Here is a 13,432-nt window from a genome sequence, read left to right as displayed (position 1 = left end):
GGAGGGCAATTACTGTCCTAAACCTCAGAGATATGTAGAGATTAGATTAAACCTGTAGAGATTAGATTTGGGCGGTATAGCGTACAATCCCAAGATCAAGATCCCTGCTGCCTAAATTTGTTTTGTGAGTCAATTAAAAAAAATATTTTTTATACAGTACCAGTCAAAAGTTTGGACACACCTACTCATTCCAGGGTTTTTCTTAATTTTTACTATTTTCTACAATGTAGAATAATAGTGAAGACATCAAAACTATGAAATAACACATATGGAATCATGTAGTAACCGAAAAAGTGTTCAACAAATCAAAATACATTTTATATTTGAGATTCTTCAAAGTAGCCACCCTTTGCCTTGATGACAGCTTTGCACACTCTTGGCATTCTCTCAACCAGCTTCATGAGGTAGTCACCTGGAATGCATTTCAATTAACAGGTGTGCCTTGTTAAAAGTTAATTTGTGGAATTTCTTTCCTTCTTAATGCGTTTGAGCCAATCAAATAAGCAAAGAGAAACGACAGTACATCATTACTTTAAGACATGAAGGTCAGTCAATCCGGAAAATGTCAAGAACTTTGAAAGTTTCTTCAAGTGCAGTCGCAAAAACCATCAAGCGCTATAATGAAACTGGCTCTCATGAGGACCACCACAGGAAAGGAAGACCCAGAGTTACCTTTGCTGCAGAGGATAAGTTCATTAGAGTTACCAGCCTCAGACATTTCAGCCCAAATAAATGCTTCCCAGAGTTCAAGTAACAGACACATCTCAACATCAACTGTTCAGAGGTGACTGCGTGAATCAGGCCTTCATGGTCAAATTGCTGCAAAGAAACCCCTACTAAATGACACCAATAAGAAGAAGAGACTTGCTTGGGCCAAGAAACACAAGCAATGGACATTAGACCGGTTGAAATCTGTCCTTTGGTCTGATGATTGTTTTGAGATTGTTTTGAGATTACATTTGAGATTTTTGGTTCCAACCGCCGTGTCTTTGTGAGACGCACAGTAGGTGAACGGATGATCTCCGCATGTGTGGTTCCCACCGTGAAGCATGGAGGAGGAGGTGTGATGGTGTGGGGGTGCTTTGCTGGTGACACTGTCAGTGATTTATTTAGAATTCAAGGCACACTTAACCAGCATGGCTACCATAGCATTCTGCAGTAATATGCCATCCCATCTGGTTTGCGTTTAGTAGGACTATCATTTGTTTTTCAACAGGACAATGACCCAACACACCTCCAGGCTGTGTAAGGGCTATTTGACCAAGAAGGAGAGTGATGGAGTGCTGCATCAGATGACCTGGCCTCCACAATCACCCGACCTCAACCCAATTGAGATGGTTTGGGATGAGTTGGACCGCAGAGTGAAGGAAAAGCAGCCAACAAGTGCTCGGCATATGTGGGAACTCCTTCAAGACTGTTGGAAAAGCATTCCAGGTGAAGCTGGTTGAGAGAATGCCAAGAGTGTGCAAAGCTGTCATCAAGGCAAAGGGTGGCTACTTTGAAGAATATAAAATATAAAATTTGTGTGTCACACCCTGGCTCTGGGACTCTATTTGTTGAGCCAGGGTGTGTTTATTCTATGTTGGGGGTTCTAGTTTGTTGATTTCTATGTTTGCCTGAGTGACTCCCAATCAGAGGCAACGAGTGTCAGCTGTTGGCTGGTTGTCTCTGATTGGGAGCCATATTTAAATTGTATGTTTTCCCTTTGTGTTTGTGGGTTTTTGTTCCGTGTTCGGTCGTTGATACCGTTGGACGTCACGAGTCGTTTCTTGTTTTGTATTGTGTTTAAACTTTAACTAATTAAAGTATGTTTGTTCATCACGCTGCGCCTTGGTCCTCCTCTCTTAATGACGATCGTGACAAAAAAAACCACCATGCAACGACCAAGCAGCATGTCCAGGGGCAGCTCTTGGGCTGGACATGGGAGGAAGCGCCGGGAGAAGAGACGGTGGAGGCGCGCCGTAGAGAGGAGCAACGGCGTGATCAGGGTCGTCGTCGGGCGGTCGAGAGGCAACCCCAGAACATTTTTAGGGGGGGCACACGGCATGGACGACGGGGCTGACGGAGGCAAAAAAGGGGCGGATTCTGGAGGCCACCAGGTTACGGATACACCGCCCTGTACGTCCTGTGCGGATGCCTCACACAGAGTGTGTGAGGGTAGGCATTCAGCCAGGACGGGTTGTGGCCGCTCTTCACTCCAGGGCTCCTATCCGTCTCCACAGCCCGGTTCGGCCTGTCCCTGCTCCACGCACCAAGCCTACGGTGTGCGTCGCCAGCCCAGTCCGGCCAGTCCCTGCTCCACGCACCAAGCCTACGGTGTGCGTCACCAGCCCGGTCCGGCCTGTCCCTGCTCCACGCACCAAGCCTACGGTGTGCGTCGCCAGCCCAGTCCGGCCAGTCCCTGCTCCACGCACCAAGCCTACGGTGTGCGTCGACAGCCCAGCCCGGCCTGTCCCTGCTCCACGCACCAAGTATACGGTGCGCGTCGCCAGCCCGGCCCGGCCTGTTCCTGCCACTCGCACCAAGTATACGGTGCGCGTCGCCAGCCCGGCCCGGCCTGTTCCTGCCACTCGCACCAAGTATACGGTGCGCGTCGCCAGCCCGGCCCGGCCTGTTCCTGCCACTCGTACCAAGTATACGGTGCGCGTCGCCAGCCCGGCCCGGCCTGTTCCTGCCACTCGCACCAAGTATACGGTGCGCGTCGCCAGCCCGGCCCGGCCTGTTCCTGCCACTTGCACCAAGTCTACGGTGCGCGTCGCCAGCCCGGCCCGGCCTGTTCCTGCCACTCGCACCAAGCCAGGGGTGCGAGTCGTCAGCCTGGTAAGGCCCGTCCCTCCTCCACGCACCAAGCCAGGGGTGCGAGTCGTCAGCCTGGTAAGGCCCGTCCCTCCTCCACGCACCAAGCCAGGGGTGCGCGTCGTCAGCCTGGTAAGGCCCGTTCCTCCTCCACGCACCAAGCCAGGGGTGCGCGTCGTCAGTCCAGCACAACCCGTGCCTGGGTCACCGGTGCCTGGTAAGGTACCGGTCAACTGCTCCACGATGGAGCTGAAGCTAACCGCTCTTGCTAAGTCCAGTTCGGCTCCAGCCGGCGGGGCCAGACTGGACCAGGGGCGCTATGGGGGGTGTATTGGAGGGTGGTGGTCAAGGCCGGAGCCAGAACCGCCGCCGAGGAGGTATGCCCGCCCAGCCCTCCCCTGTTTTGTTTAGTTGAGGCGCGGTCGCAGTCCGCGCCTTTAGGGGGGGGTACTGTCACACCCTGGCTCTGGGACTCTATTTGTTGAGCCAGGGTGTGTTTATTCTATGTGTTTATTTCTATGTTGGGGGTTCTAGTTTGTTGATTTCTATGTTTGCCTGAGTGACTCCCAATCAGAGGCAACGAGTGTCAGCTGTTGGCTGGTTGTCTCTGATTGGGAGCCATATTTAAACTGTATGTTTTCCCTTTGTGTTTGTGGGTTTTTGTTCCGTGTTCGGTCGTTGATACCGTTGGACGTCACGAGTCGTTTCTTGTTTTGTATTGTGTTTAAACTTTAACTAATTAAAGTATGTTTGTTCATCACGCTGCGCCTTGGTCTGTTCCATATGACGATCGTGACATTGTGTAACACTTTTTTGGTTACTACATGATTCCATATGTGTTATTTAATAGTTTTGATGCCTTCAATATTATTAAACAATGTAGAAAATAGTAAACATAAAGAAAAACCCTTGATACTGTATATTTTTATTGGTTTGGAAATATATAGCGCCCCTTGTGTGCACTGCCGGTAATACTGTATACCCCGGTAAGGTACAGGAACGGTATCTGGATATGGACCAACCGTAATAGAGATACATCTACATTTCCCCCAGTGGATGAAGTAGCAACAACATATTACGTTGAATCATGCTCGTGGATGAGTTCTGGCAACCAGACTTCTCTAATGCACATCTATGAGGAACATTCTTACTTCCCTCTCATCCTCTCTGTGTGTATGTGTGTCCGGCCCTGCCAATGTCTTCCTTTTTGAGCGGGAGTGTATGTGTGCCATTGAGTGTATGTGTTTATATGTGTGTGTGTGTGGTGGGATCCAGGCAGGCTCAGCTGTTCTTTTGTTGTTCGCCCCACAAGGTGTTCAGAGAAAAGGCTGGCCAAACAACAGTGTGAGAGAGAGCAACTGAGTAACACCCTCCTTCCCTCCCTCCTCCTCCTCTCCATCTCCCTCTCTCTCTCTCTCTCTCTCTCTGTCTCTCTCGCTCAGGCTGTCACTGTTTAGCGCTGGATGCTGCAGGGTGGCTGTGTGTGGTGGGGAGTTCCTGAGATCGCAGAGAAGAGAGAGGAGGACTAGCACTTACTCACGTAGAGGCACACACTCGCACACACACACCTTCTCAGCGTAGCGGCGGGTGCAGCTGTGGTGCCAGCTAGCGTCTCAGGGATTGTGCGTGCGGTTGTACAGTACATCAGGATGGTGGTGGTGTGGTTGCCGTGGGGATGGGCATGGAGGACTGTACTGCTGGTGACTGGACTGGCTTCGCTGAGCCCGGGTACTAACGGTGAGTAGCCTAATACTGGACTATATCTATATCTGTACTACGGGACTCTGTCCATCTGTTGATGGACTCTGGGACTGATTTCTAAGAAACTTCAGCGTGGTCTATATTTAATTTGTTATTAGTACTGTATCTGTCTGATTGGTGGTTTTTACAACTGATATATCGAAAGCATGTTTTTTTTGTGCTGCCAAGACTTTATATAATAGATCTAATGCTTAGAGCAGGGTTTCTTAAACTATGGGTCTGGACCCAAAGTAGGCCCTGGGCATGTGAAAGGTGGGTCGCGAGTTATGAAAATAAATCTATAATCACACACTATTTCTGCATAATTTGTGTCGGGTTTCGAGCTGGAAAAAAACGATAAACCAATATATTCTCTATCTTCTTATATTAATCTACCTGGGTCGTTAATGACTTATCCTCCTCTTGTGATGCTTACCTAACCTAGTGGTTGACTACTGTAATTTTAGCCACTTTGAGCGAATGCATGTTTTCACAAATTGCAGGCAGGTTTACTGTGTGTATTGTTGGGCTGAGGAGGAGCAGAGACTCACTGGGAGGTTGGTGGTGGGTCTATTTTTTGCCCAGCGGTATTTATGATGGGGCAAAGCTATTATGATCTCCACCGGGTCTAGCATGTGAGCAGTCATCTGCCCCGTCCCCCGTCCTGCCCCCTCCCCCTCCCTCTGCTCATGTTTTGAATTGTTTTAAGATGGACAGCCAGTTGTCATTTACAATGAATGGCGACAGTGTCATGGTGTCCCATAAGCTTTGTGATGGACTGCAGGGGATCCACGGTTGGAGGCTCGGCTGGTGAAGATTCAGCTCTTTATCATCTGCCCTGTTTCAAAGGCTCTCAATTTAGAGAAAGAGATTGATTATGTGGAGTTAATCATGGATATTTGCATTTGTTTGCACTTGCACAGAGCAACAAGTGTCAATCATTTTAAGCAAACCTAGTTTACATATGCATAAGCTTCCATTATACTATAGCTGGTGTCTTTTGTATGGGAAGGTTTTGTTTTATTTAGCTATAACTGCTGTTGTTTTTCCATGGATGGTATGGGGTTGGACTCTGAGACAGGTTTGACCTGTGTAAAACCAATCTCCCACTCCCAAAGGAACACATACACACGCACACACGCATGCACGCGCACACACACACCCCTCACCTCTAAAATAGCTGTGACTGTCTTGGTTCATTTGTCTTTGGGGTAAATGTATTTGAATTCAATAATTTGTTGACAGCACCCCTTTTGATTTGAACTAAACCTTCCATACGTATTTTCCCATTAATGAAGTGCTCAGAAAGTTACTTTTTGAACCTGAATGCCAAAACAACACCCATTTTGCATACCCCACCATACCATGAGACATCCATGTCTTCTTCACTGGAAAATATAAACAGTTGGGATTGATATAATTTATAAGCTTACAAACAGGTTTGTGAAATGTACTGTAAATAATTTCTGGGGGAAAAAATAATAATAACCTTTAACGTCAATTATCTAAAAGCTCATAAACTCAGATTTCATATTTGCATATGTTGTAGCTTAGAACCTATTTTACATCATATAAGGCTTTTGTGTTGTGCCCGCCATCGGTTGAAACACAACATGCTCTTGAATATAGGGTGGGTGTCATGTTTTGGCTGATAAATGTACTAACATTTTTACTTTTAAATGGTACCACAAAGATGGGTGGAGGTCCACACCAGGGGCATAGGTACGGGGGAGCCAGGCCCACCCAAACAGATAGAAAAATATATATACAGTGCCGTGAAAAAGTATTTTCCCCTTTTCTGATTTTCTCTATTTTTGCATATTTTTGATACTGAATGTTATCAGATCTTCAACCTAAACCTAATATTAGATAAAGGGAACCTGAGTTTACGAATAACCCCAAAACATTATACAGTCTCCCCCATTATGCCTGGCGAAAACCAAAGACTGCATTCCACAGTAAGAACCTTATACTAACGATCAAGCATGGTGGTGATAGTGTGATGGTTTGGGGATGCTTTGCTGCCTCAGGACCTGGACGACTTGCCTTAATAGAAGGAACCATGAATTCTGCTCTGTATCAGAAAATTCTACAGGATAATTTCAGGCCACCTGTCTGTAAGCTGAAGCTGAAGCGCAGCTGTGTCATGTAGCAAGACATTGATCCAAAATACACAATCAAGTCTACATGAAAATGGCTAATAAGCAACACATTTGAAGTTTTGGAATGGTCTAGTCACAGTCCAGACCTAATCCCAATTGAGATGTTGTGGCAGGACATGAAACGAGCAGTTCATGCTTGAAAACCCACAAATGTCGCTGAGTTAAAGCAATTCTGCATGGAAGAGTGGGCCAAAATGTATCCACAGCAATTTGAGAGACTGATCAACAACTACAGGAAGCGTTTGGTTGGAGTCATTGCAGATAAAGGTAGAACAACCAGTTATTGAGTGTAAGGGGGCAATTACTTTTTAACACAGGGGCATTGGGTGTTGCATAACGTTGTTTATGAAATAAATGAAATAAGTATGTAATTGTTGTTTTATTTGTTCACTCAGGTTCCTTTTATCTAATATTAGGTTTTGGTTGTAGATCTGATATCATTCAGTATCAAAAATATGCAAAAGTAGAGAAAATTAGAAAGGGGGCAAATACTTTTTCACAACACTTTAAATACAGCATTCGGAAATTGGCCCAGCGTCGTCCGGGTTAGGGGAGGGTTTGGCCGGAGGGGCTTTACTTGGCTCATCGCGCTCTAGCGACTCCTTGTGGCGGGCTGTTCGCCTAGCCTAACCTAGCCTAACCTACTATCTCCTGGTCGCTGAGCCAGTGAGAGGTTGCCAAGCCTATTGTGATTATTACTGTTATATAGTGTTGGGAAAAGTACCCAATTGTCATAGTTGAGTAAAAGTAAAGATACCTTCATAGAAAATGACTCAAGTAAAAGTGAAAGTCACCCAGTAAAATACTAATTGAGTAAAAGTCTAAAAGTATTTGGTTTTAAATATACTTAAGTATCAAAAGTAAATGTAATTGCTAAAATATACTTAAGTATCAACAGTAAATCATTTCAAATTCCTTATATTAAGCAAACCAGACAGCACCATTTTCTTGTTTTTTTAACTTACAGATAGCCAGGGGCACACTCCAACACTCAGACATGATTTACAAACTAAGCATGTGTGTTTAGTGAGTCCGTCCGATCAGAGGCAGTAGGGATGACCAAGGATGTTGTCTTGATAAGTGTGTGAATGGACCATTTTCCTGTCATGCTAAGCATTCAAAATGTAACAAGTATGTTTGGGTGTCAGGGGAATGTATGTAAGAAGTACATAATTTTCTTTAGGAATGTAGTGCAGTAAAAGTTGTCAAAAATATAAATAGTAAAGTAATGTACAGATACCCCAAAAAACGACTTAAGTAGTACTTTAAAGTATCTTTACTTAAGTACTTTACACCACTGCTGTTATATCAGGGCATTACGTTCTAGTCTCATAGTCTATTAATTATAGGCTTTTGGTTTATTATATTGTATGTCTATGCAAGTCGCATGTTAAATGCAAAAGTCATGTATTTACATAGGCCTACAAGACTATTTGGTCTGTAAAGCGAAATCACATGTTAGATGGTTTGTTGTGTGCGATCGATTACAGTTGGGTATACGGTAGGCTTTTATACTTTAATGATGATTTGAGTGGCCACATTTTGGCCAACCTACATTTCTGCCTACGCTACTGGTCCACACATCAGATAATATTGACTATCTGTTGTGTTAAATTATACTGTCAATCCTCCATAGGAAACCTATTGAAATCCTAGAATCTAGATAATAGAATAGACCATTTAAGTTGACATCCAACAGTGGGTGGACCAACGGTCATCTTTGTGGTAGTAATTAGAAGTTAACATTTCAATTTCATTTCAATGGTGTACCAGCTAAATTGCAGTGGTCTGAAGGGATAGGTCCATTCTATAAATGATATTTCTGTGATTGAAATGACACCCACCATGTATTCAAGAGCGTGTTGTGTCTCAGCTGATGGTGGGCACAACACAGAAACCTCAGATGATGTGAAATAGGGTCTAAACTACGAATGTGAATATGAAAAGATTCGGAGTTTATGCATAATTGTAATTAAAAAAAACATTTTTTTCCAATAAATAATAAAATAGTTTGACAACACTGTTTGTAAGATTTTAAATGATATCAAACTCAACTGTTTATCTTTTCCAGTGATGAAGACATGGATGTCTCATGGTATGGATGGGTATGCAAAATGGGTCAACTTGAAGCACCTTTATCTCCTGGATGCTTTGGTATTCAGGTCCAAAAAGTCACTTTCTGACAGCTTCTTCCATAGGCAAACATGTATGGAAGGTTTTGTTTAAAAAAGTGATTGAATTCAAATGGATTTACCCTTTGAAATGATTGCCTGTAATAGTCCATGGACCAGAGGGCCACATTTTACATATTTGTCCACTTTGGGGTGGCAAAGTCTAATGATGATGTTCATTAAGGTCCATGTCTGTGGTTTATATTTTTGTATGACAAGCACTTATCGGAGGTAGCTAAATGGGGTTATCACCGCATTATGCTAACCGCATTATGCTAAAATTCTATCCTGTTGTTCCAACAGGATAGAATTTTGTATTATCAGGGAACAATCTTCTCATACTAAGGCAATTGATACATTATTAACTTCATAGCACAATACAATTTAAGATATGAAACAGTTGGATTGGTATTGATATCTCTATGGGCCCACCTTGGGAGTTCAAAGGTCATACATGTATGCATTTTGGGGTACATCAAGACAGAATGGGCAGCATTGGGATTTGCTCTATTACCACATGGTACCCTAGATGAAAACTACACCACATTTAACACAGAAGAAGGAAACCCATTGGGAACGCTTTTCAGCTATATAGAGTTATCATAGATTTAGTCTGTAATCAGTCCCAGCAGCCTATTTTCAAGATGTCCGCCATTCATTTAAATGGGTGTGGAACTGCATTGATTTTGCATGTCCATAACTGAAGAAATAACTGGTGTAATAAGACCAATAATGGCTTAGAATGTGTGGTACAATGAGGACAACACAAAATGATGGCCCATGTATGCTAGTTATATGTATTTAGCAAAATATTACCCGAATAGTGGTAGAAATATGCCCAAAAAGCTGTCAGAATTGCTGAGTTTTGTAGCCGTTTCAAATATATTACATTAATAACCTTAGAATATATTTTAGAAGCATTCACTGATGCTCACTTGATTAAAATGATATGCAATATGATTCTATAAATTGTGTTAACATCAAGAAATGTGATGTGTAACCTGCCCGGTACATTGCACCCTACATGTATATGAAATCCCATGCATTATATCCAGCAAAGAGGTACAAGTAACCGATTTTGCTGGGACAACTCAACAAATGACAGAGCACACCTTTCATCTTAGCATGCTGAGTATTGCTATAAAATAGACTACTACGGGTGGCAACTATCAAACCAATACGCTACCAGATTTGACCAATTTCCCTAAAACAAATATGTAGTTCTTCTATTTGTAACATTGTTGTTGCGATAATGAGTCAGTAGAGGTAAATCGTTAGATCTGATAGCAAAAATTTACCAAATCCCATGGTTTTTAAGATGAGATCCACCCAATAGAATGTTCCCTTGTTTTTTGATTGTCATTTTTAATGAGCATGTGAACATTCCAACTGGTCTCAACATTCTTTTATCAGCCTGTGAACATTCTATTGCATAGACTCCCATACAACAAGATATATAAAGGTATGAAAAACATTGGAGAGGTTATCATCTCCATTTGTATCATATCAGGTTATCATATCAATTTAATGCCATCAAACCTTTGCCACCCCAAAATGGACAACATTTTGGCCCATGGACTATTCAGAGGGTTTAACCACAGTCTGTAAAATATCTGCCTCTCTCTCTGTTACTGTAACTAGATTTCCCCTCATATAAAAGATAACTAAATCGAGCATCATTTTGGTGTGTTCCTTCCAGATGCTATTTGGCTGCTAACGAACTACGCATATTATCTTTTAGTTATAAATGAATGTGAGTCCGGGAGGACAAAATACACTCTCTATGATTTGTGCCTACAGAACATCCTATAAACAACCATAAAATAATCAGATGCATTGATGGCCTTGAATGGCAGATACTGTAAGCCACTAAACACCTTGGAATGTTCCAGGATCGTCTGGCATAGAGAGAATGGTCCTGCTGAGCTTCTGGTTTTGATATGCACTGTGGACCGATAAAGTGCTGAGATTTAGTGTTTATAAAGTATCAAGGCCAGACTTATAAGCCAACAATAAGGGCTGTAGTGCCCATTTGATGGCAGCTTTCACGGTTTGCCTCAAAATGCTTTGGCTGATGATCAGTGTCGTAGACTTCTGTCAACGGAGACATCTACACAGTATATCACTTGACTTCGCAGGACAATGGACTATTTTAACCTAAGGTCTGTCTGTCTCGCTGATTTAACATAGTGAAAACATTACAGCAGTCACACAGATTCACCTTTGTGTATCCTGTGGGCATCAGTTCTCCCATGAAGCACAGAGAAGGCTCACATAGACAGAGAGACAGACATGCCGGCCGAGCTGGGAGGACAGGAGACCAGCTGCTTCTCGTTTCCCACTCATGTTTTAAGCTCAGCCTGCCAACCCAAACTGATGTTTCAGTGGGTGCAGTGAACGAAGATTTGGTTCTGGTTGGTCAGAGAGACAGAGTTGTGTGCTAGGGCTTTATGACTGGCCCTCTCTCTCCCAGTCCTCTCGCTCTCCCCCAGTCCTCTCTCTCTCTCCCAGTCCTCTCTCTCTCCCAGTCCTCTCTCTCTCCCAGTCCTCTCTCTCTCCCAGTCCTCTCTTTCTCCCAGTCCTCTCTCTCTCCCAGTCCCCTCTCTCTCCCAGTCCTCTCTTTCTCCCAGTCCTCTCTCTCTCTCCCAGTCCTCTCTCTCTCCCAGTCCTCTTTTTCTCTTTCGCTCCATCTCTCGCAGTCTGTTCTGTCTCTTCTAGCCCTCTCCTCCTCAGCCCTCTCGCCAGTGCTGCTGGGACAGATCAGGCATGGTTCTCTAAATGAGGATAACACACATGGGCGGTAACTCATAAATCTTCACAGCGTGGTTAATTCGCCACCTGTTATTTAGGCTGATGCAAAGTTCCCAAAGAATAGATTGACATACTTCATTCATGCAGTAACAATGCATACATCTTTTCTGAATAGGCCATACACCTTATAGTGTGAGGTTACAACTTACACAATTGACTCTTTTCTACTACTCATTGCATTTAGGCCTATTTTGTTCCATATTGTGACATGACTGCTGAAAGTCCTTGAGTCTTCTGGCGCCATGCAGGATAGCAGTGAAAGCCAGTTAGTGAAAGACACGGCCACACTTTGATGTCACTTAAAAATGATATCAATTTCAGATAAACATAACATAGCATGTAACATTTGAGATGGTGTGGAGACGCCACAAGGCCACAAGCAGTGGAAAACTACTGGCTTTATCATCATGTAGACTCAGCAATGTAAACAAGGTCAGCTCACCCTCTCCTTGTCCCGGATCCCACCTTCCGTACTGTACTGTATGGGAGGACCACAACATGGCAACATGGCGCTCTATAACTTTTAGTTTTTCTCGTTTATTTTCTACAGTGCAGACACAGATGATAAGTGACTATTTGTTGAAAACCTATTTTGATTACAGTCTCTTGTGAAATACCATTTCCTACAGAGATGCTATTTCAGTGTAATTGTTTTGGGATTATAGGATGGTATTTTCTTTGTGATTATTCAGTTTAGGTATATGCGTATGTGTATGTATGTGTATGGGGCGGCAGGTAGCTTAGTGGTTAAGAGCGTTGTGCCAGTAACTGTAACGTTGCTGGTTCTAATCCCCGACCCGACTAGGTGAAAAATCTGTCGATGTGCCCTTGAGCAAGGCACTTAACCCTAATTGCTCCTGTAAGTCGCTCTGGATAAGAACGTCTGCTAAATGACTAAAATGTAAATGTATATATATATATGCGAGAGAAAAAAAACATATGGGGGATTGGAAGTTATGCAGACAATTTCATTGATGGAAGTTACAATCTATCTGCAATATTAAAGCTGATCTACCCCCTAAAATAAAAAAATAAAAAAGTATTGTGGGATCAGTGATTGAAAGAAGGCCTACTGTAAGTGTAGAGGGGGCAAGAGCAGGATACAGAAGCCCAGCAGCAGTAGTAGTAGGTCCCAGGCTGCTTCCTGACAGGATGTGGATCATGTTCCCCAAACAGAACCTGATCCCAGGACAGATGTTCTGCTCCAGCGGTGGGACTGCATGAGACTGGTAACCACAGAGGGCAGTGGGCCGGGGGGACTTTTAGGGGTGTGTGAAGTTTGGATTGAGGGAAAGGGAGGCTTAAGGCTGCACCTGTGGTTTGGGAGGAAGTATTGGGGGAGGGGGATGTTTGGGTGATTGTGGGGTTCTTGTCTTGATCACAGTCTACTGTATGTAATGGACACCCTTGAGAGCAGTGGGCTCAGGATAGAGAGAACATGAGGGTTGACAGTGTGGGACACAGGGATAGAATGAGTGAGATCGAGAAATAAGGAAGGACAGAACCTTCAATGAAAGCCGCTTCCGTTGGCGTTATTAGCTAAGCCTAATTCACATCATTTTGAAAATTATGTGTGACGGTATGGTCTTATACAAGACTGGATTTATACAAACCGAATCAAAGTTTAGTGAGATGTGTGTTAAGCTTGTGGCTGTAACCTAGCTCTCTCTCTCACACACACACACACACACACACACACACACACACACACACACACACACACACATCCCAGACACCCCACAAGCTGATAGA

At 43.8% G+C, this 13,432-nt stretch overlaps 1 protein-coding gene across 1 annotated transcript in view; it reads left to right on the top strand.

Annotated features, from left to right (window-relative positions):
* Positions 1-13,432, top strand: part of LOC311127359 (bone morphogenetic protein receptor type-1B-like) — a 113,564-nt gene that overhangs the window by 77,773 nt on the left and 22,359 nt on the right. Inside the window, exon 3 of the mRNA XM_084159198.1 lies at positions 4,239-4,533. Within this exon, the coding sequence (XP_084015324.1) occupies positions 4,446-4,533 (88 nt within the window). The 5' untranslated portion in view covers positions 4,239-4,445. The remainder of the gene's footprint in view (positions 1-4,238; positions 4,534-13,432) is intronic.

Source organism: Coregonus lavaretus (genome assembly GCF_964263955.1).
Source record: "Coregonus lavaretus genome assembly, chromosome: 4".
In the NCBI taxonomy this organism is placed as follows: domain Eukaryota; kingdom Metazoa; phylum Chordata; class Actinopteri; order Salmoniformes; family Salmonidae; genus Coregonus; species Coregonus lavaretus.
The sequence above is the reverse complement of the archived record's forward strand: the minus strand, read 5'-3'. Positions and strand labels throughout refer to the sequence as shown.